Source organism: Brettanomyces nanus, chromosome 4 (assembly GCF_011074865.1).
Source record: "Brettanomyces nanus chromosome 4, complete sequence".
Classification (NCBI taxonomy): domain Eukaryota; kingdom Fungi; phylum Ascomycota; class Pichiomycetes; order Pichiales; family Pichiaceae; genus Brettanomyces; species Brettanomyces nanus.
The window spans coordinates 515,035-534,922 of record NC_052377.1 but is presented as its reverse complement, the minus strand read 5'-3'; the positions used below and the strand labels follow the sequence as shown (position 1 = coordinate 534,922).

General features: G+C 41.5%; 9 protein-coding genes across 9 annotated transcripts; 4 read left to right on the top strand and 5 right to left on the bottom strand.

Moving 5' to 3' along the window:
• Positions 1–93: 93 nt before the first annotated feature.
• FOA43_003475 (uncharacterized protein) lies at positions 94–3,231 on the bottom strand (the record flags this gene model as incomplete). Its single annotated transcript, XM_038923726.1, has 1 exon — positions 94–3,231. The coding sequence occupies one exon, from the start codon at positions 3,229–3,231 to the stop codon at positions 94–96; it is 3,138 nt and encodes a 1,045-aa protein (XP_038779654.1).
• A 621-nt stretch (positions 3,232–3,852) lies between these two features.
• FOA43_003474 (uncharacterized protein) lies at positions 3,853–6,345 on the top strand (the record flags this gene model as incomplete). Its single annotated transcript, XM_038923725.1, has 1 exon — positions 3,853–6,345. The coding sequence occupies one exon, from the start codon at positions 3,853–3,855 to the stop codon at positions 6,343–6,345; it is 2,493 nt and encodes an 830-aa protein (XP_038779653.1).
• Positions 6,346–6,407: 62 nt separating this feature from the next.
• On the bottom strand, positions 6,408–8,295 carry FOA43_003473 (uncharacterized protein; the record flags this gene model as incomplete). The annotated part of the gene is made up of 3 exons (XM_038923724.1): positions 6,408–6,937; positions 7,213–7,225; positions 7,570–8,295. 3 exons carry the CDS (start codon positions 8,293–8,295, stop codon positions 6,408–6,410), a joined length of 1,269 nt encoding a protein of 422 aa, XP_038779652.1.
• Positions 8,296–9,764: 1,469 nt separating this feature from the next.
• Positions 9,765–11,474, top strand: FOA43_003472 (uncharacterized protein; the record flags this gene model as incomplete). The annotated part of the gene is made up of 1 exon (XM_038923723.1): positions 9,765–11,474. The coding sequence occupies one exon, from the start codon at positions 9,765–9,767 to the stop codon at positions 11,472–11,474; it is 1,710 nt and encodes a 569-aa protein (XP_038779651.1).
• A 19-nt stretch (positions 11,475–11,493) lies between these two features.
• On the top strand, positions 11,494–12,154 carry FOA43_003471 (uncharacterized protein; the record flags this gene model as incomplete). Its single annotated transcript, XM_038923722.1, has 2 exons — positions 11,494–11,502; positions 11,597–12,154. The coding sequence occupies 2 exons, from the start codon at positions 11,494–11,496 to the stop codon at positions 12,152–12,154; spliced, it is 567 nt and encodes a 188-aa protein (XP_038779650.1).
• A 262-nt stretch (positions 12,155–12,416) lies between these two features.
• FOA43_003470 (uncharacterized protein) lies at positions 12,417–13,787 on the top strand (the record flags this gene model as incomplete). The annotated part of the gene is made up of 1 exon (XM_038923721.1): positions 12,417–13,787. The coding sequence occupies one exon, from the start codon at positions 12,417–12,419 to the stop codon at positions 13,785–13,787; it is 1,371 nt and encodes a 456-aa protein (XP_038779649.1).
• Positions 13,788–14,600, bottom strand: FOA43_003469 (uncharacterized protein; the record flags this gene model as incomplete). Its single annotated transcript, XM_038923720.1, is given in 2 exon segments — positions 13,788–14,580; positions 14,596–14,600. 2 exon segments carry the CDS (start codon positions 14,598–14,600, stop codon positions 13,788–13,790), a joined length of 798 nt encoding a protein of 265 aa, XP_038779648.1.
• Positions 14,601–15,001: 401 nt separating this feature from the next.
• On the bottom strand, positions 15,002–17,008 carry FOA43_003468 (uncharacterized protein; the record flags this gene model as incomplete). Its single annotated transcript, XM_038923719.1, has 1 exon — positions 15,002–17,008. One exon carries the CDS (start codon positions 17,006–17,008, stop codon positions 15,002–15,004), a length of 2,007 nt encoding a protein of 668 aa, XP_038779647.1.
• A 202-nt stretch (positions 17,009–17,210) lies between these two features.
• On the bottom strand, positions 17,211–19,652 carry FOA43_003467 (uncharacterized protein; the record flags this gene model as incomplete). Its single annotated transcript, XM_038923718.1, has 1 exon — positions 17,211–19,652. The coding sequence occupies one exon, from the start codon at positions 19,650–19,652 to the stop codon at positions 17,211–17,213; it is 2,442 nt and encodes an 813-aa protein (XP_038779646.1).
• Between the last annotated feature and the right edge of the window lie 236 nt (positions 19,653–19,888).

Genomic DNA, 19,888 nt, shown 5'->3' with positions numbered 1-19,888 from the left:
ACCTCATTAAAGTCTTTACTAGTATTGTATAATGTATAATTTAAGATATTATACTTTTGCATGCCTATGTAGAATAGTTCACTCATAATATATCTAATCGCTGTATTCGAATTCGTATCCCTCGTCATCTGCATACTCTTCATCAAGGTTGATAACATCGGAATCACTAGGAATTTCTATAGGGGCATCAACGCCTCCCACTACCGAAGAGATCGGCTGTTTCGGATGATTATCGGCCCTTATAGAAGTGTTTCCAAGTTCTTTTTCACCCACATCCATCGAGACGGCCTGAGCAGGATGATCACGAATTGAAATCGGATCGACATGTTTCGGCGGGATCATACCTTCAACAAAGGTAGAATTCACATCATGCGGAATTCTTTCTGGAGAACTAAAATCCTCCGGAGAATTGCTCTTGGTGACCGAACCTTCTGATATAACCTTTTCCTTCTCTGACGATGTCTGGTTGGCTGGAAAGTTTTCAACAACGAATCCACCAGCCTCATCACTTTCATTTTCCGGTTCCCTGTCGTGTTCATCCCCGAACCCCACTTCATTCATGAAATCTTCGAATTCATTATTGTTGTCATTTTCAACTTCAATAACAGGGGAATCAGCCTTTATTTTGGGAGTCCCAACTTCGTTCTCCTCAGTGACAACTAACCTGTCATCCTGTTCTTCATGAAAATCGCTGGCATCAACATCACCAACTTCGTCATCAACCCTTCCATAATAAATATCTTCATTCACATTCTGAGCATCCGCACGCATAAATCCTCCATCCTCTGTATGAACTATTTCCTCTCCATCATCATCTTCTTCTTCTTCTTCTTCTTCATCACCACCTTCATCGTAATTCTCCTCTATCATATTAATTACTTTTCCATGCTCTTCATTAAGTCTATTGGCAATTCTCAACTTGGCAAGCAATATCTTCCAAGCTCTTAGTGCTATTAAGTCTTGTCTTCTTCTAGACTTCTCCGCCTCAAATTCTTCAAGGCCCTTGCAAACTACGTTCACGGCTTCTTGGTACTGTTTAAAAGTCACAATACCCTGAATTTTCACTGTAGCACTGACAGAGTGTGATCTCCTATCACCATCAAAATTGAATCCAACAGCTGCGGGAGCATATTCGATCTGCATGAGTCTGGCCGCATTCACAGCATTATCGTCCATAATATGAACACAGCCTTCAGGAACCATCCACGGTTGATACACATCAATATTACCAAATGCGTTTCTTGGAATCTCGCCATTCATAACCTGTGGAGGGGTAAACCTTTCAGTTTGAAAATCGGCGTACAATCGAACATCATCTTCCTCATCTTTATCTGAAAGTTCAAAGTCGTCTTCGTCTCTCGCTTTTCGGGGCACTTTAGGTTTGTTCTTTATTTTCATTGGCCTCTCTCCAAGTTTCAACACTCTACCGCGCATATACCATGCTTTAGCAGACCTCACTGTATACACATTGGCTCTCTTGTACACAGGAATCAACTTCCCTTGCTTGTTCGTCTTCGATTTCTTCCTTATGGTACCACAAGACAACTTTGGTTTTAAGATCTCATTAGCCTTCAACTGACTCTCCAACACATATATTGGGTGATTTCTAAAATCCTGTATCGAGTTCGGCATGCCCTCTTTCAATGATAACTCCTCAAACTCAAGTTCCTCAAACTTATCTATTTTATTAGGCCTAATTCGATTCACAGTTGTGGCTCCTAGTAGTACATTTTCATACCATTCTTCTCCTTTTGGATCCCTCGTAATTCTCTTCTTCCTCACCTTGGCATTATAAGTTTCAGCATATCGTCTAGTTATATCTCTAACACCACCCAACCGATCAAAGCCTATGACATAATATACATTGTTTCTAGTTTCTGAGGTGGGAGGTTCAAGTTGAGACTTTAGTCTAATCACCTCAATTGTCTTCTTGACTATCGGATCGATTGTAATAAACCTCTTGGCATCCTTGTCCCAAACTTCAGACCAGAAAATGGGGAAATGACCATATTTATCTTCGATATCTTCGAAATCACTAGCTCTGAAGTTCGTATAAGTGGGCCTATTACCTCTCAAAGAATTAAGCAATCTATCATGCTGAGTCAACGCCCTTCTACTTTTCCTTCTCCCCATAGGTAGTGTCATCTGCTCTGTTTTCCTTCTCTCGTCAGCCTCGTGCTTCTCAGCGATCGAGCTCAGTTGTGATAGATTGGTAAAATCTGGGGGTTGAAGCGAAAATACCAGCCGAGCTTGAATACCAATAGATCTGAGCAAGCTAATAAATCCTTGAGCAGCAATATCCCTTGATCCGGATCGCTGCTCTACGCTCTCGCTGAACTTCTTCTTGCTCATTCTCTGTCGGGGTATATGTACATCCAATTCGTCCCAACCTTTTTTGTATATGACGGGAGCATTTTTATCTATGGTCCACGATGTGTACCAATACACCATCAAATCCTTCAACAAATCCAAAAGCTTTCTGGTTTTAGATGCTGTAGTGACATTAGTCTTCTTACGATGTTGCAGGTAAGTCGCGTACTCATCAAGAATCCTCGCCGGAACATCCCTCTTTAAACTATTCAATAGATTTCTATCGGAGCACCAAGAATTCCGAGCCACTCCATGGGCTACCATCGTAAATATATACATCATATGAAGATCTTTCCTGAACATTCGTTCTTCCCTTGGCACAACAGTCTTCTTCTTCCTTTTCTGAGCTAAGATTTTATTCGTCTTCAAAGGAATCTTGATCTGTTTGCTGTCTTCTTCATAATCGTGAAGTTGCAGGTCTGGTGTGGGAACATGCTCCAAATCGACATCTTCGAAATCATCCGAATCGAAGTCCTCATCCTCATCCTCATCTCCATCTTCTTCGTCACTGTCATCATCAATATCAATCTCCACTTTCGCTTCTGTTTCGGGGCCTATTTTTGACTCCTTCTTCTTCAAATCCCTATATGCATCCCCTACTGTATCCTCATCTGACGATAGAACTATAGCGGTAATATTACTGCTGCCTTTATTTAAAGCGCTGCTAATACAGTGCTCTCTCGACTCTACTCCCTTGCCGAGCTTATCGGCATCATCAGATATGTCATCAGTTGTTGGACTTTCACTTCTATGTCGACGCCTTTTCTTTAGAGGCCTTGCAGAAACTGGAGGAACAGTACCATTCTCAAATGCTTCATGTAATAATTCTCTATACTGACTTGGAATCCGATGATCATTCATTACTAATATAGCATACTCGGGATATAGAAAAACCTCGAGAATAAGTGACAAAGGTCCGGCCGATCAGATAAGACGGAACAATATAATGCTTGCTTGCCCCTAAATAAATGTCCGGCTGATGTACGGATGCACATTATTGCGTGGGGTCCAAGAAAATGCTGTATTTTTTGATGTAGGTTGAAAAAATTCAGCCCTAACATGAACGTGCAGAGCCTTGTCTCGGAGATCCAAGTCATCTTCTGCTTAAAGTTTGACTTTATTCTGCAGTCTGCATGATCTGCTGATTTGATGCTGTGCAGGAATAATGAAATGAGAGTGGTTTCTTGCGTTCTTTTTTCAAATTCTTTGGGAAGAAATGTTCCAATTGTTGCACGAAGAACAAGCAGTCGGAGATCGAGATTAGCACTAAGATCCGGTAGATCTATTTTTTATGATAATCTCCATACCAACACATATAGATTTCAGTCCATCCATCTTTACTCTACATTAGCGCGACCTAGCAATCTGGGACATAAAGCCACTTCAATTCCTTCCTGGATCGGGAAGCTTCAACTGAAAGAACAGCATACTCCATTTTATAGAAACTATAACCTTATTATACCAAAAGATGACCCTCGTTTCATGACTAGTTCGGGAGATCTTCAAGATTTACTCATGTGCATACCATCCTTATTTAGTGGAATAACTCGGACAACTCATTCTCAGTTAGACATATTAGATCATGTGAAGTTTAAGAAGTTAGAAGGATTGAAGGACGTTGAATCTGTATTTGTTTTGGTATTACAGACAGCTTTAATGGCGACAGTTCCATCTTATAGTAACCATGATGTTGATTTATGTCTCCAAAAATTTGGCGAGGGTATCGAGCCAAGCCCGTTACTGATAAGCCAAGAGGTTGCCGATGCATCGCCCTTCCCAATAGAGACAATAGTGAACGATAAAAGGTTTCAAATTTCCATACAACTACTCAAATACAAGTTGGACGATGAGAAAGGTTGGCAGTCCAACGTAGAATGCAGAGATGACAACGTTATATCATGGATCAGTTCGATCCTTGAACCAACGATATCCGCATCTATTAGGCATTTGACCAAGACGAGTGCCATTCCAGAAACGGTACTCTTCGATCTCTTGCTTAGGAAGCCTTCCAATGAATTAGAATATATGTCTTTGTTTGAGATTTATTGCAAATGGTCGGAAGGAGTTAACTTGAAGGATCAGGAGAAGTTGTACTACCTCAAGCAGTTTGAGAATTTCTCCGGAGAAACTTACAAGAACCGGAATCTTATTATTCCTCCAGCATTTGCCAATCTCTTTGACTACGCTTTGCGTTATAAGCTGGAGACTCTTCCCAGATTGGTACAATCTTTTCTAGACGAGAACAACACCAAGTCACCTCAGATCTTGGACCAAGTTAGTGAGCTTATATGGAAGCTTTGCTATGATCATTCTGGCAAAAATACTTCAAGACCATCCCGATTTTACAAAATATCACAGTCAAGGATTATCAAGGTGATCAATAGACTTATTTCTGAAAATGAGAACTTTGACATCAACGTAACAACCCTTCTTGGCGTGTCAAACTTGACCTTCTATACTGATTTTCGCAAATCATTCACTCTATTTAAGGAAGCTAAGAAACGGTTTGATAGATGGCAGCTTGAAAGTTTTGATATTGATGGTTTTGAAAAGATTGTTTCCACTGTTGGTGGTGATATCTTCCCTAAGTCTGGCACTTGGAGTTTCGAAGAAGTTCGTATCATCAGAAAGGACTATAACATCAAGTTTCTTTGCAATTCAATTCTTCTACTAGCCGTGAACTCCAAAAATCGTAATCTGGTCTATAGAGAGTTTTTCAATGTTTTGAAAAATTCTGATGCTGAGCTACTTTGCCAGTACCCTGAACTGTGGAATTTTGTGCTGATCAAGCTGAACCACCATTCCATGTTGAATGACGTTACTTGTAAAGAGCTATTTGAATTGTATCTTCAGAAGTATGATGGCCATATAAGAAACCATGTTGCGCTGGATCTCATTCTCAACAATATTGACCATCCTAAGCTCTTTTTTGATATTATTCGCAAGCTTGACTTTAGAGAATTTGATGACTTGAACTTAAGCCGATGTATATCCAAACTATACAAAATGGCCAAAATCATTGGGGAATCAGATGAGGGAGATGTCTCCTTGCGTTCACACGAGGACCCACTGACGTACCCGCTGGGTACTGATTACGACAGTTCGTTTTATCAGCTAATAGATCATTACACTGACGTCGTCAAACCTTCCAAATCGAAGAAAAAGAGAGTGTGTGATAATTATCGATTGGAGAAATTCGATATTATGGGATTCAAAACCCCTATAGACCTTGCTAGATATTTGTATGATAGTGCCAAGTTCAAGTCAAGCAAGTTAAACTCAAGCTATCTTCTGGGAGAATCCATAGTGACTCCAGCCGATACTTATGAAAGATACATGAAGATGGATGCTTGTACTAAGCTCACACCAGTGACAATTTCATCTTTATTTGTTTCTGTGTTGAGATTACGGGAGATGTCATCATACAGTTCCACAAAATGGATATCTCCAGTAGAGGAGAGAGTTGCAAAGCATCAGATAATGAGTAAGATGGCAAAAGGAGAAGAAGACGACAATGATGAAATAGAACTATCCTCGAAACCAATAGATGTCGCTCTTAGAGAATTCGATAGGCATGTTTCCAGATCCTATGGTGACTTTGTCAATGGCAAGGTGTACCCTGATGACAACTTGCTTGCAGTTTACTTGAAATCCGTCAGCGAATTCAGAAAAATGAGTAGAATATATGAATTTTTGGATAAAATGGTGGATATTCGATACCCCATGAAGCTTCTGGTTTTTCGGTTGTATTTGGGCATTATTCCAGAGGCAGACAAGCAAGAATTGTTAAATTGCTTGAATGGCTACCATAAACGGTTTGAAACGTTGAGAAAATGTCGCAGCGAGTATGAATTGAAGATGGTTAAGAAGAACCTAGAACCAATTACAGCTCGAGGTCGTTTTAAAGACTTTGTTTCCAAGTTCGAATTCACATGGGATGTGATCAGAAACTGGGAGTGGCCTGGTAAGTTCTAGAGTAGAGGACATATACATATACATATATTATTATTCTGTAAGTACATCAGATAATGACTTAATTACACGATACTTTCAACACCTTTGTCGTCAGCGTAGGTTAGCTGATTGGCTGAACTCCGTTTCTCCCTCATCGAGGTCGCGGCAATGCTCGAGTCTCTCGCCAGATCATCTGTTTGATCCCCTTGAGTAGAGGAGTTGCCAACAGAATTGTTGTCACCATTAGGATTGGGATTTTCGTCTGCTTCATCTGCCTCTCTCTTAATCACTCTGAATCGCAACCACCAGATAAACTGGGAAAGAAATATACCAGCCTCCATGATCACCACAAGTATATACAAGATCATAGCCATGATATCAATTTTGTCGACACAGTTACTTGCCATAGAAAATATTGCACCCGAAGAGTCCATGGCTAGAAACACAAAGTTGATTCCTACCACGCGGCCTTTCCGCTTGGCCAATTCGAAGTATGGAGGAACAAGTCCGGCCACTAATAGGATGGAGGCAAGGATTCCAAACACTAGCATAGGCCAGTGAGTTCCATCTCTATAAACTTTTTTCAAGGGAATACTAAATCCCAACTCCAGAGCTAATGAGACCGTATAAAATACCACTGAATATGTGATCCATCTCCTTTTGGAATAACTGTAAGGTGGATAGTACATACTTTGAATCCACGCAATCGAGCATAACAAGGTAAATACTTGAGGTTGGACCTGCATTGGTATATATGAATTTGATCCCACGAAATATATCGAGAAAGGTACCCCGGACAGAGCCCAAAGAAGCATGAAAATGGGAGGGAAGCCCGTTGCGTCTTTATTCTTCCATAGAAAATATATCTGCGGACAAAGTTGAACGCACCAAAAAACGGTACCTATTGTTCCCAAAATGTTAGCAATGGCCACGCTGTCTGTCATTCTATAAAGAGAGTGCTAAGGAAAAGATGAATTTTTAGACACTATACAACTCCATTAAGAAAAAATCAAAATATACGGGTCCAACATACTTATATATGATGCATCTCTAAGAAATTGGCGCACATTGATAGTGAGCGGCTTCCGACTTATCTTTTCCGCGCGCAATTATAAAGTTCGCAAATAATATCAGAATTCCGAGCACGAAAGCCTCACTATTATCTCTTTACAACATTGAAGGTGCTCAGAATGATGACTTAAAAAGCCGAAATTCCCAAGAGTTCTATCTGCTGGCCAGATCTACCAAATCTTCCAAATATGGATCTCTACTCCGTTGTTGGCCAGTGGGATCCAGGTTCTGTAACGAGTCATTCATTGCGGCTAAGTAGTCGATATTGCGACCCGAATCTCCCCGGCTGATCTGTATAATTTTCGCGGTATCCTTCACATTTTCCGGTCCAACAAATGACTCGTTTTCCGTGGTGCCTATGTAAACGATAGATTTAATGACAGGCTCTCCAAGATCATTCCGAGGCAACTTGGACACGATGGATGAAATATGTTGATTCTTTTTTTCTTCGTTTGAAAGAACCACATTGAAATCTACTTTGCGAGTAATGTAACCATCCTTCTCTCTAAAATCCAAGTATTCAGATGCTTGTTTAGAATACTTTGAAGGAATATAGTATATACAACCCCACACTGTCAAGGCTTTGCTGAGTAACTGTAAGTCATTAATAATCCTCTCGGTACATTCATAGTTCCGAAGCTCGTATTTTAAAATGTCCGGTTTCAATTCATCATTCTTCACTATATCATCAGCCGGTATGATGGTAACAACACGTCCCTTGTGCTGCGGTGTGCCTCGGTTATCTAAACTGCTCTGCCAGAATTTCCGAGCAAATCCTGTCAGATACCCTGAGAATTTCGTAAAGTTCTGTGAAAATTCTTGATCATGCAACGGACGTTTGAATAAGAGAGATCCATAACCCACTAGCCACAGGGGCTCAACGTATTTTTCCACTGTCATTGTAGTATAGAAAGATAAAGTGATATTAGACTAGTTTATTTCCGCGAATCTCGAGTCGCTTATATATGTCTCGTATTCTGCCTCTATATAATTTCTTATATACAAGCGGGGATCTTCTACTCTTCTTTAGTTCCTAGTCTTCTTCCTTGTCCTTTGAATGTATTCCGACCAGCAGCGTTCCTTAAGAAGGAAGCGGCAGAAGAGCCTGCAGTTCCGGTGGTGGTACTTGTAGTGCCGACTCTCTGAGAAGGTGGTGTCACAGTAAAAAGCCCTCTATTAAGTGGGGCAGAATTGTAATCGACACCAGTAAATCTCGAAACGAGTATCCGAAGCCATTGAGGTGAAGACAATTCTCCTGTAGAATAATACCAAGCAGTATAATTGTTGGTACCCGTTCCTAAGCGGTTGTTACTACGAGGATCTGGGTCACGTGCTCTAAAGAGGGTAGTTAGAGGGCCAAGCGAGTGCGTCTCGATGCAATTGTAGATATATGCAGCGCACATACCGATTAACGAGAGTAGGAAGGATAATTGACCATCAACAAGAAGCCTGAAGCCCAAGGAAACAGCCGGAAGTAAAGAGGCCTTGAGGGGCATGAAGTAAAAGTTGACTCGCTGGTCATAATTGGCGACAGACCAAGTGAAAGTCAAGGCAGACATCAAAGAAGGGGAAAGAGAAAAAACCGGAGGGAGAGTAAAATATGAACCCACAAGCATTGTAGGCAGAATTATCATGAAGTAATACAAATAATCTGGAAGGTTTCGCTTGAACTTACCCACCTCCAACCCCTTAGAGAAGGTATATAACATATAGATCTCCATCAGCCCCTGCATTGGCTGAGGGTTAGGTATTAAAAAGCCGGTGAGAAGACGGTACAATTCAAATTTGTGAAATACTTCGGGAAAGAAGCAACAGAATGAGGTGTACGGTATGATTCCAAGGGAATTCAACCCTGCCATCACAAGGGAAGACAGGGTGAATGTTCTGGTGACTATAGGAATAGACGCAACGACTCTGATGAAGCCCTAAATGTTAGTATTCAGCAAGGAATGGAAAGACTGTCCATAAAATTTACTTACTCTCCGAGTTCAGACATAGACGAGGCTAATAAAATAGGGGATATAAAGAATTTTGAGTGGCGAGATGAATAAACCGTTGGAATTGAAATCGAAGACGCAGAAAGGCTGGTTTAATGCGAAAATGCGCAAAAATGCGCGAAACGGCTGCGGCAGCCCTTAATAGACCATGCACAGCCCGCATCGAGATGGACGATCATCTCGTACATACGGTGAGGTAAATCCAGCCATTTGGTCCGGAGTAAATGTGGGCACTCATTTTTTCCCGTCCAACAAGTTAGGTCTTCCTGTGTTTTTTTGCCCTTGTGTTAGTTACTTCTTGTATACTGTATTTCTTCTTTAACAAAAATTAGAACCTTTGGTACTCTGTATATCTGACTTGTCTTTTATGCCATGGAGTATACTGACGACTATGACGAAAAGGATCATGATAAACCTTCTGGTGTTACAACTCCAGTTGGTGATCGAATTGCGTTACAAATGAAGACTCATAGAAAAAAAATAGGTATTTGCGTGGTATTTTTGTGTTTTATAGCCCTTGTCAGAAGGATCTTTTTGAGTGATGGTAACAATTATGTCTCTAGGTTGGGTATGCAGCAGTCGTCCTTGTGCCCCAACTATTCGGATTACTCGAAGGTTCCCCATAGACCCAAATCCACTGGGAGACTACACCTACCTTACATGCGACCCCGTAGAGAGTGCAGGACATTTGGCAGTAAGGTTGTTGAACAGGTTATCGAGGATCTTCAAGCTCGTATAGAAGATCCTGATCTGTTTAGATTGTTTGAAAATGCTTTTCCAAATACTTTAGATACTACTGTTTGGTGGTACGAGCCTTCTGATAAAAAGACTGGTACTCCTCGGGCATTCATAGCTACGGGTGATATTGCTGCCGAATGGTTGAGGGATTCTGCCCATCAATTGAGTGTATACATACCTTTGATCCCCTACGATGAAAATCTTCAAAAGCTTGTCAAGGGTGCTATTGTACAGCAGGCACTGTATATACGAACTGCTGCTTATTGCAACGCTTTTCAACCTCCAAAGGAGTCACGTATTGAGAGTCAGCCTTCGGCGATTGATTTTGTGGGACCTAGACCGAACTGGGATACTGTTTTCGAGTGCAAATGGGAGATTGATTCTCTAGCGTCATTCTTGTCCCTCACAAATCAATACATTGAGAGTAGTGGAGACACGTCTATTCTTACTCAAGAGGCCTGGGTTTCCGCTTTCAAAAGTATCATATACGTTCTTAGACGACAGATTATGTCTTCATTCGATAAGGTATCTCAGTTAGAGCCTCCTTACTACGTCTTTCAAAGGGACACAAGTTCCGGAACAGAAACTCTACCACTAGGGGGACGTGGTAATCCAGTAGCCCGAGATATAGGATTAATTAGGTCTGCGTTCCGCCCCTCAGATGATGCTTGCATTTTTCAATTCTTTATTCCCGGAAATGCACATCTTGCTGTGGAATTGGTGAAGCTCAGCCCGTTAATGGATGCCGTGGGCCTTGATGCTTTAGCTTCGAAAGCCCTTTATTTTGGTACCAAGATCAAAAAAGCTATAATGGAACATGCGGTTGTCGAAAGCAAAAAGTACGGTAAGGTGTTTGCTTACGAAATAGATGGCTTTGGAGGAATAAACATGATGGATGATGCCAATATCCCATCGCTTCTCTCGTTGCCAGATTTGGGATTCATTAAGAAAGACGATGAAATATACAAAAATACCCGAAAGATGATTCTCAGTGAAGAGGGTAATCCTTACTATTTGAAGGGTAACTACTTTGAAGGTATTGGAGGTCCCCATATTGGTCTCCGAAGTGCCTGGCCACTGTCTCTTTTGGTGCAAATTCGTACATCTGATGATGATGATGAGATTTTAAAGCTACTTGATACTGTACTAACCACAACGGGTGGATTAGGACTTATGCATGAAAGTATTCACATCAATTCGCCAAGTCATGCTTTCACAAGGTCTTGGTTCAGTTGGTGCAATAGTGAATTTGCCAAGACCATTCTTGACTTAGCAGAAAGAAAACCAAAGCTAATTTTCAGAAAGGATTATGCCGACAAACCTTACAAGTTTGCCGGCTTATAAAGTATCTTTTAATGGAGTAATGGAGCATGTCTATGTTTAATTTATGTGATTTAATTTTACCCGCGAATAACCAGAACGTAAAGTAAACTGTTTGTTAGCACGATTTTTGATTGTGTTAATAGTCCTATTTCTTTTATCACTACTTTGTGAACTTCCAAAAAGCAATGGTTAAGAAGGTCAATTTGAATTCTGCTGTTGCTCTAAGAAATGAGTGCGATGAGCATCTATCGGGTGCTTTGTCGAAGGTTGGCTACGAGCAGTCATTCTCGTTGGTGGATACTAAGCTTGTCATCGGTTACTCTTGTGTGATACTTGCCGGCCTAATGTACTATGTGGAGAAGAAATACAAGAATGATTTCAATAACCCAGATTACGTCATGTACACAGAGTTATTTGTAGTGTTGTTCTTCGTATTAGAGTTCGTGTGGTATTTGTTCAGTAAGTTTGTGGAGAAATCTATCAAGTTTGTGGGAACTAAGGGACATAAGACCCTCAAAGTGTCGTCGCATCTCAAATCGAAAGAAGATCCAGTCTACTATCTTGAATTCGACCTTGATGGTACAGTGGATGAGGAACAAGTCGAGTTTACTAGGTTATTTACAGCTGACGGATTTTTGGATTTTGCCGTGTTTTCTAAATTATTAGTGGATGTGGTCAATAAGATTGAGAAGGATATATGATATGAAGCATTCTTTGTAATAATAGCTTGATCAGATGGTGCAAGTACATAAATGAAATGTGATCTGAATTCCAATTTTTCAGTTTTTCAATTTTTTAGTTTTTCAATCTTCCTATTCCTCGTGCCGCGTGGCCCTCGTTCCTAACTCTGCTCGCTCTTCACGGGGTCCTGGATAACTGTTCCCCACTAAATATATTAGAGTGAAAGAGCTCTTTGCAGAGTTCCAGTGTATCAAGTTTTAACTATAATACGGTTTTTCAATCATGGCAACGGCTACTGCATCCCTTATCAAACTTAGAAATGCGTTTTGGGGAAGACCACCGGAGGATCCGAAGGAGAGGAAACTACTTCTCAAGATTGACTGGTTTGTCTTATCGTTTGTGTGCTTAAATTATTGGACAAACTATCTAGACAGAAGCAACTATGCCAATGCTTACGTTTCTGGCATGAAAGAGGATCTTGGCATGAAAGGCTTTCAATATAATGTGATCAATACTGCCTTTACCTGTGGTTATGTGGTAGGAATGATTCCAAACAATATTGCTTTGCTTAAAATCTCTCCACGATATTGGCTTACTTTCTGCTCGGCTGCCTGGGGACTCTTGACATTAAGCATGTTCAAGGTGACTAACTACAAACAGCTTTGCGTCATTCGATTTTTTCAGGCTGTATTCGAGTCCTCCACTTTCAGTGGTACTCAGTTCATCTTGGGTAACTGGTACAAAGAAACGGAACTTACTAAAAGAACTGCCATTTTTACCAGTTCGGGCTTGATGGGTTCTATATTCTCTGGCTTTATGCAGACATCTATTCACAGAAGTATGAACGGTCGATGCGGGTTGGAAGGCTGGAGATGGCTATTTATTATTGACTTCCTTATCACTGTTCCGGTGTGCATTTATGGATTTGTGTGCTTTCCCGACATTTCAGGTAGATCCAGTTCTTTGTTCTTTAGTGATGAGGAGAAGAAGCTGGCAATAGATCGATTGCCGCCTAAGCCACAGACTAAATTTGATCTGAGTGTCATTAAAAGGGTCCTTGGAAGATGGCATTGGTGGCTCTTCTCGTTGCTCTGGGTCTTTGGCGGTGAAAACGAATCATACGTCACCAACACGCTTTTTGCTATATGGCTACAGGACCAAGGTTACAGTATTTCACAGAGGAACAACTATCCCATGGGTATCTATGGTATTGGTGTGCTCTCTACTTTATTTACCGCAATTTATGTTGATCTTACCGGTGCCAAATACCATTGGCACGTCGCCATCTGGATCACGGTAGCGCTTTTGGTATCTACTGTGCTTCTTCTCTGCAAACCTCTTACTCCTGCCTACGTATTTGCTGCTCAGTACCTAGCTGGTATATCTTTCTCCGGTCAAGCTGCATTTTTCGCATGGGCCAATGTTGTATGCTATAACGATCTTGAGGAAAGAGCTATTGTTTTAGCCTCCATGAATATGTGGAGTAGCGTTGTCAATTCCTTTTGGAGTATATTATTCTATAAGGCCAGCAGTGCTCCTAAATTCGCTGAGGGTTGCTATGCTATGCTCGGTACCATCTTCTCGGGCTTGTTTGTAGCAGGCGCAATTCGGTTCCTCCAAATCAAGGAGGAGAGACAAGATAAAGAAATTTGATTATATAATATCGTCCATCTTACTATACTTTCTTAGTGCTTCATAGATCCCAAACGGCATACACCTAAGTGCGGGTACTAGGCGACAGTAGAACGGATACATAAATAATCCGTTATACCCTTCATCTATAATGGACATAATTCTCATGGCAAGTTTCTTGTGGTTGACCAGAGGAGCAAGAAACGGATTGTCTATCTTAACATCTTGAAACATAGACGTGGATAACTGTCCGGGAGCCACTACACTCAATGCGATGGACCTGCGAAGCTCATGCCTTATAGAATCTATCAAATCAATTAGGCATGATTTTGTGCCGGAGTAGTAGCAAAGTGTCTTTGGCGCTATGAAGCCAAGAACTGAGGCAACTACAACAATATGTAGTCGATAGGCCGCTTCACATGATGTATGGATGGCTTTTCTGACTAGTTTCACGTGAGAAAAGTAGTTAATTTCAAATATACTTCTCATTTCTCCCTCTTTGGTATTCAGAAACCTCTCTCGTTGTCTAACTCCAGAATTGCAGATTAATACGTCTATCCGCTTGTATTTGGCAAATATTTCGTCGTAGGTCTTGTCTACGCTTTGACTATCAGCCATATCACAGCAATAAAAGTGCAACTTTGTGCCATTTTCCGACTCTAATTGCTCAAGATCCTTCGACTTAAAGACATCTAATACAACTATATGTTTGCAGTTGTCTCTTTTCATCCATTGTGATACTAGCTCAAGCCCCAATCCTTTCGATCCGCCCGTTATCATCACCACTAGATGTTCGGGATCGGCAAATTCGCAGCTGCATCTTCTGAACTTCATATTAATGGCACGAACAACCCACATAAAATCAACAGCCAAACAGTATTTGTACACTGCCGGCCAACATTGCAGATGACACAATTCTACTGTCGTCAGCAAGAGTGTCGTTGCAATAGGATTTCCAATTGTCCAAAGCAAAATGTGTATCACTAAATCTATCGAGACTATGCAACTATCCACCACTAGAGAGCTGGGAAGTACATATTTCCTTATCTTCTTAATCATTGTAAGGGCACCCGAAAGAAAAATGAATTATGGGTTCGTTAAAAGATGGACATCAAGTGATCGTTTAATTACAGTGAAAATTTGGCAGTTTAAGATCAATATATTTCTTTAAATACAGTAAATAAATACATACCTACATATATATATATATGTATATTTTTAGTTTATCACCACGTTCATTTACCCCGATTCACACTCTTGTTGATCGAGAGCCCATTCACTTTCGAGTGGTGAGCGGAATTTGACACGAACTTCCTAGTAGAACGAATCTCATCGGCAGCGTAGCCAGGTATCCGGATATTCCAGTTTCTTTCCAGGTGCAACTGCACATCTCGGACATCCAGCGTGTCTGATTTTCTATGTTTTGCTAATCTGCAAGCGAAGGAAGTCACGGAGGTGACGAACTCGTCCGCCAGATCAAGAAGTAAGTCTTCAACATCTCCGTCGATTGTCACCTCTGTATCACCTTCTTCTGAGGCCACGTACCGAACCAATTCCCGAAGTTTTCGCTTGTTCAATACTCTTTCACCTTCTATATCAAAATGTTGCGGTCTCACAATGGTTGGATTGGTCAATGCAGGAGCATCGATAGCATTTCCACCGATAAGAGAAGGACGGTTGTTCAGCTTAACCGATGCAGGTTCCGGTGTTGGCACTTTCAATTCTTCAGGAATGGAAATGTTCTGGAATCTCGGTCTCGTACTATAACTACCTGATGGCGATGCAGTCATGCCAGTACTGGCGGCAGGAGTAGTGATAGGCTTTGATGCTGCCGCATTTACGTTAGTGATAGTTGTGCTGGTAGTATTGGCAGACTGGGTGTCGTTTTGCTTCTGATCAAGGATACTTGGTGTTTTATCCATCTTCGTTTTGCTTCCTTGTGATTTTTTTATCTGATTTTTTCTCTGTGTCTTGAATTTTGCCATCTTTGAGGCAGCTGAAGAAAGAGTGGAGCCAGGAGTTTGAACTGACGATGGAGTCCCAATAGGTGTCTGCCCACCAGTGGAATTTTGAACAGGACTTTGCGACTGTGCATTTGATTGTATTGCCTGCTGCTGCTGCTGCTGTTGTTGCAGTTGTTGTTGTTGTTGCTGCTGCTGCTGCTGTTGCTGTTGCTGTTGCTGTTGCTGTTGCTGCTGCTGTTGTTGTTGTTGTTGTTGCTGCTGCTGCTGGCGTTTTCTTTGGAAAAGTACTTGTTGCTGCAAAGCCAGTTTCTGCTGAGGAGTCAGTTGAGATTGGAACTGTTGAGAAGAAGACTGCTGTTGTGATTGAGGAGAAGAGTTCGAAGGCTGAGACTGCGATTGCTGTTGAGACTGTTGAGGCTGTTGTGATTGCTGTTGTTGGATTTTCTGTTGCAGAAGCCGAAGTCGGCTGGAAATCTGCTGGGAATAGTGTCTGCACTGATCCATCCGCGTCTTTATCTCGTGCTCTTTCTGATCAAGCTGGCCCATTACATTTGGTGCTATGTTAGGTTCGCTCTTCTTGCTTTCAATAGCCCGTAACTGATTTCTGAACTGTTCCGCCAGCTTCATTACTTGCCGATACTTGGCCAGCTGTTGTTGCTTCTGAATCAGCATCTGTTGAACAAGGGTCATTGATGAAATATCTGGATGACCCTGCTGGCTTCCCTGACTGTTCTGAAATAGATTGTCGCTAGAACCCTGCATCTGAACCATTGGTGAACGCATGGTTGATCCAACCTGGCTGCCAACCGGATGAATCTGGTTCTGTGAGGCTATTCGGTTGAGTTGGGTATCCCCCTGCAGAGGCTGTGCAGTACCCATTGATTGAGGTGGCATTCCTCCCGTAACAGCAGTTGTTCCTGCTGCTGCTGCGTCTCGTTGTTGCTGCCTTTGGGCCGCAAGCATCTTCTGTCTTCTATTATAACTAATAAGAATGGCCTTGATCCTCTCAGCCTTTCTCACGTGCTCCCTACCTTCGGGGCTTTGTGTTCCAGCACTATGCGCACCTTCCTTCTCTATATTAAACTGTATAAGCAATTGTTGTGCTTGTTGACGTGTAATATGCGGGAACTGTCCTTGTCCTTGCTGAGGCTGCGGACTCGTTGAAACAGGAGTCGCAGCAGATAGTGTTGGCGTCGAGAGATTCATCGGCGTGTTACTCGTCTGAGGAGATGATTGTTGAGACATGTTACCCTGATTTGATCTCTGACCTTGGTCCATGATGCAGTTAATGCTAAGATAGCTAGAACAATACTTTGTCGATATTTGTTTTTCCGTAAGAAGGTAATGTTTGTTGTCGCTCGCGACAAAACTTTTCTTGAGTCGCCAACCAAACAGAAGTCGATAGTCCCCTCTTTTCTGCATCATTACAATTAATTCACATTAAACATTACACATTATATCTCTATAGTACAGGGTATATCTAACTTGGGGCTTTCTTTCTACCATCACGTCTGACACGAAATATCAGCCTATTTGTACTATCGTTGTTTTCACCCCTCATCAAACTCACAATCACTTTCTCTGGGGTCTTATTGAGTAGTTTGACATTATGTCCCAGAACAATTGTCACCAACTCTGGCCGAGCATCTCCATCACTACGGATCTCTTTTCTAGGTGGAATTCTCCATATTTCTAAACTTCTAGAGCCACAAGCGAAAAGGGCATTTTCTTGCGGATCAAAGGCGGCTTCTTGACACTCGAAGTTGAACCTCATAATCTCGTTTCTTGACCTCAGAAATGTTCGACTATTCGAATCATAGCTCACAATGATGAAGTAGCTTGTGTAGACTAGTATCATCTCGTAATCCTTGGGTGTAACACCGCCAAATTTGAATACACCAACAGGCTTTTGATTCTTTTGACGTATTAGCATCTCGGTATCGCCATCAACTTTCGGCATCTGAGTATTAGTGAAAGCGTTTAGGTTCGATAGATAGAATATGGGCATATCTTCTGTAAAATGCAGAATGGAAAAGTTGTCAGGATACAGAACAGACATTCCCACGACATTGAAAGTAGCTCTCATTGATTTGAAAATCGGTAACCATTTGTTTTCCCTCGCCATCGGAGAATACCTTATCTTTCTATCTTTCCAGCAGAATAAATATCGAGAGCTTGCCACCACCGGACCGTTGCGCAACTTCTGTGGCCCCAATTCATATCCTTTGCAGTGCTTCTGAATTTCAATCAACAGTTTATCGCATAGATTCAACCCGGTGTATGCAGTCATCATTTCAGTTACCGGACATTCATATAGCTTCTCGCCACAATGGCATAGCATCATTTGGTTGTCAAGAACGTCAAGTTTTCTTACCCTCGCCACTTCACATACGCGTCTCCAAGAGGCAGGATTATTCTCTTGACCAATGTAAATACCATCATAAGCTCCAACTGCAATGAAACTCTGTCCACCGTATGAAAATATGTCGGCACATGATGGTTCCGTTGTTGAAAGTGGGCGCGCAGATTTCGATTTGATATCTGAAGCTTCATTTGACTTATCAAGTGAACGCTTCACCAAATCGTGTCCGTCAGAATCCGATGGCAGTGCATATTCGTCCTGCTGAATATGAGAAACAAAAGAGCATCCGTTGATCAACTCCAAATGATAAGGAGTCGCATCTGTAAGCTTTACAAACAACGCATTTCTGTTTCTATTTAAATCTCTGGTAAACGTCTTCAACATAATTGAAGCCATTTTTTGGCTTCTTAAAGCACGGAAAGTATGAGTGATCTTATTACCAGAATCTATGATAACCAATTGCAAAGTATCTGATTTTTCCTCTGGTTCCAAGACTTTGTATGAAAGGTATTGCAAAGGAATTGGAGGTTTAGAAAGAAAGAGATTGGTGTCTTTATGCTTTTTCTCAAGTAAAGGGAGCAAATAATTATCGCAAAGAACCAACTTGCACTTAATCCATGTGACACCGTATTTGGTCTCCATCTCCAGATTGGCAGGATTGAGACGTCTTTCCTTATCAAATAAATTTACCATTTCAAGATACAAGTAGTCCGCGCAGACCAGCTGCTCGTTTAAGGAAATCTTGTTATCTAGATCAGCGGTATAATCCGACGTGGTATTGATCTTGCCAAGTATCTCATCCAACTTCTTAGCCAGCTCTTCCAACTCGGTTTTGTTCATCTTGGCATATAATTTAATGAGATCTTTAAATATGAGGGCTAAAGGTGTGAAGAGTTTGATGAAGTAGGAACAGAAAAGTTCTTTTGCAGATGGTGCAAATCTATTCGAAATGGCAAGTTCATCTGTCTTCTCCACATCTGCGATCCATTCTCTCACGGTATCACTTGCTGAAAGCCTTGCCAAGTACACCACGCCCCTTGAAATGTAGTCATACTTTGCAGCCACGTTTGAAAACCATTTAGTTGACACCTCCAAAATATATTGATCATTGACGAACATATGGCCTTCGTAGGCTGGCTTGAGCTTTTTTAGTACGAGCTTATCGATATACTCGTACAATGCTTTTATGGGTGTAAATGTCTTTTGGTAGTCGTCTGATTGGTTAGGAGTACGATCCTTGTATCCCTCAAATGCGGGTCCGTAATGAAAAACCATCCGTTTCATGTTGAATCTTATCCTCTGAAGGTTAATAAAATATTCAAACAATCTATTCTGTCTTTCAAATTCAAGTTTATTCCAACTTTCGAGGGCCAACGCCTCTTCGTCAGATAGAAGCCAAAAACCTTTATATGTCTGGCTATCAAAGCCATCGAAATCGTGGTGGATAGACTCGGGTCTTGATTCCACAATGATCTGGATGTCCATGGGTAGCTCTGGGTCAGCCACCACAGAGGATGCAGAAATACTGGATCCCGTTGTCCTAGTACCATGTCTTGACATGCCAATTGCCGAGACGGAAATTGTTTTATCGGTGCCATTAGATGTCCTTGGAAGACCGGTTTTATGCGCAGCAAATCGTAAAGAAGAGGACAAGTTCTTTCCCCGGTATTTAGGTGTGGTCGGTGAGGATGGAACACTCTGGTCGAAGAAAAGTGTGGAACCAGAAAACCTTGGTGTCACTGGAGTTTGTGGTATTTTTTCCGAGTCCTCATCTGCTGTGGTGTCATCAGCGGTGT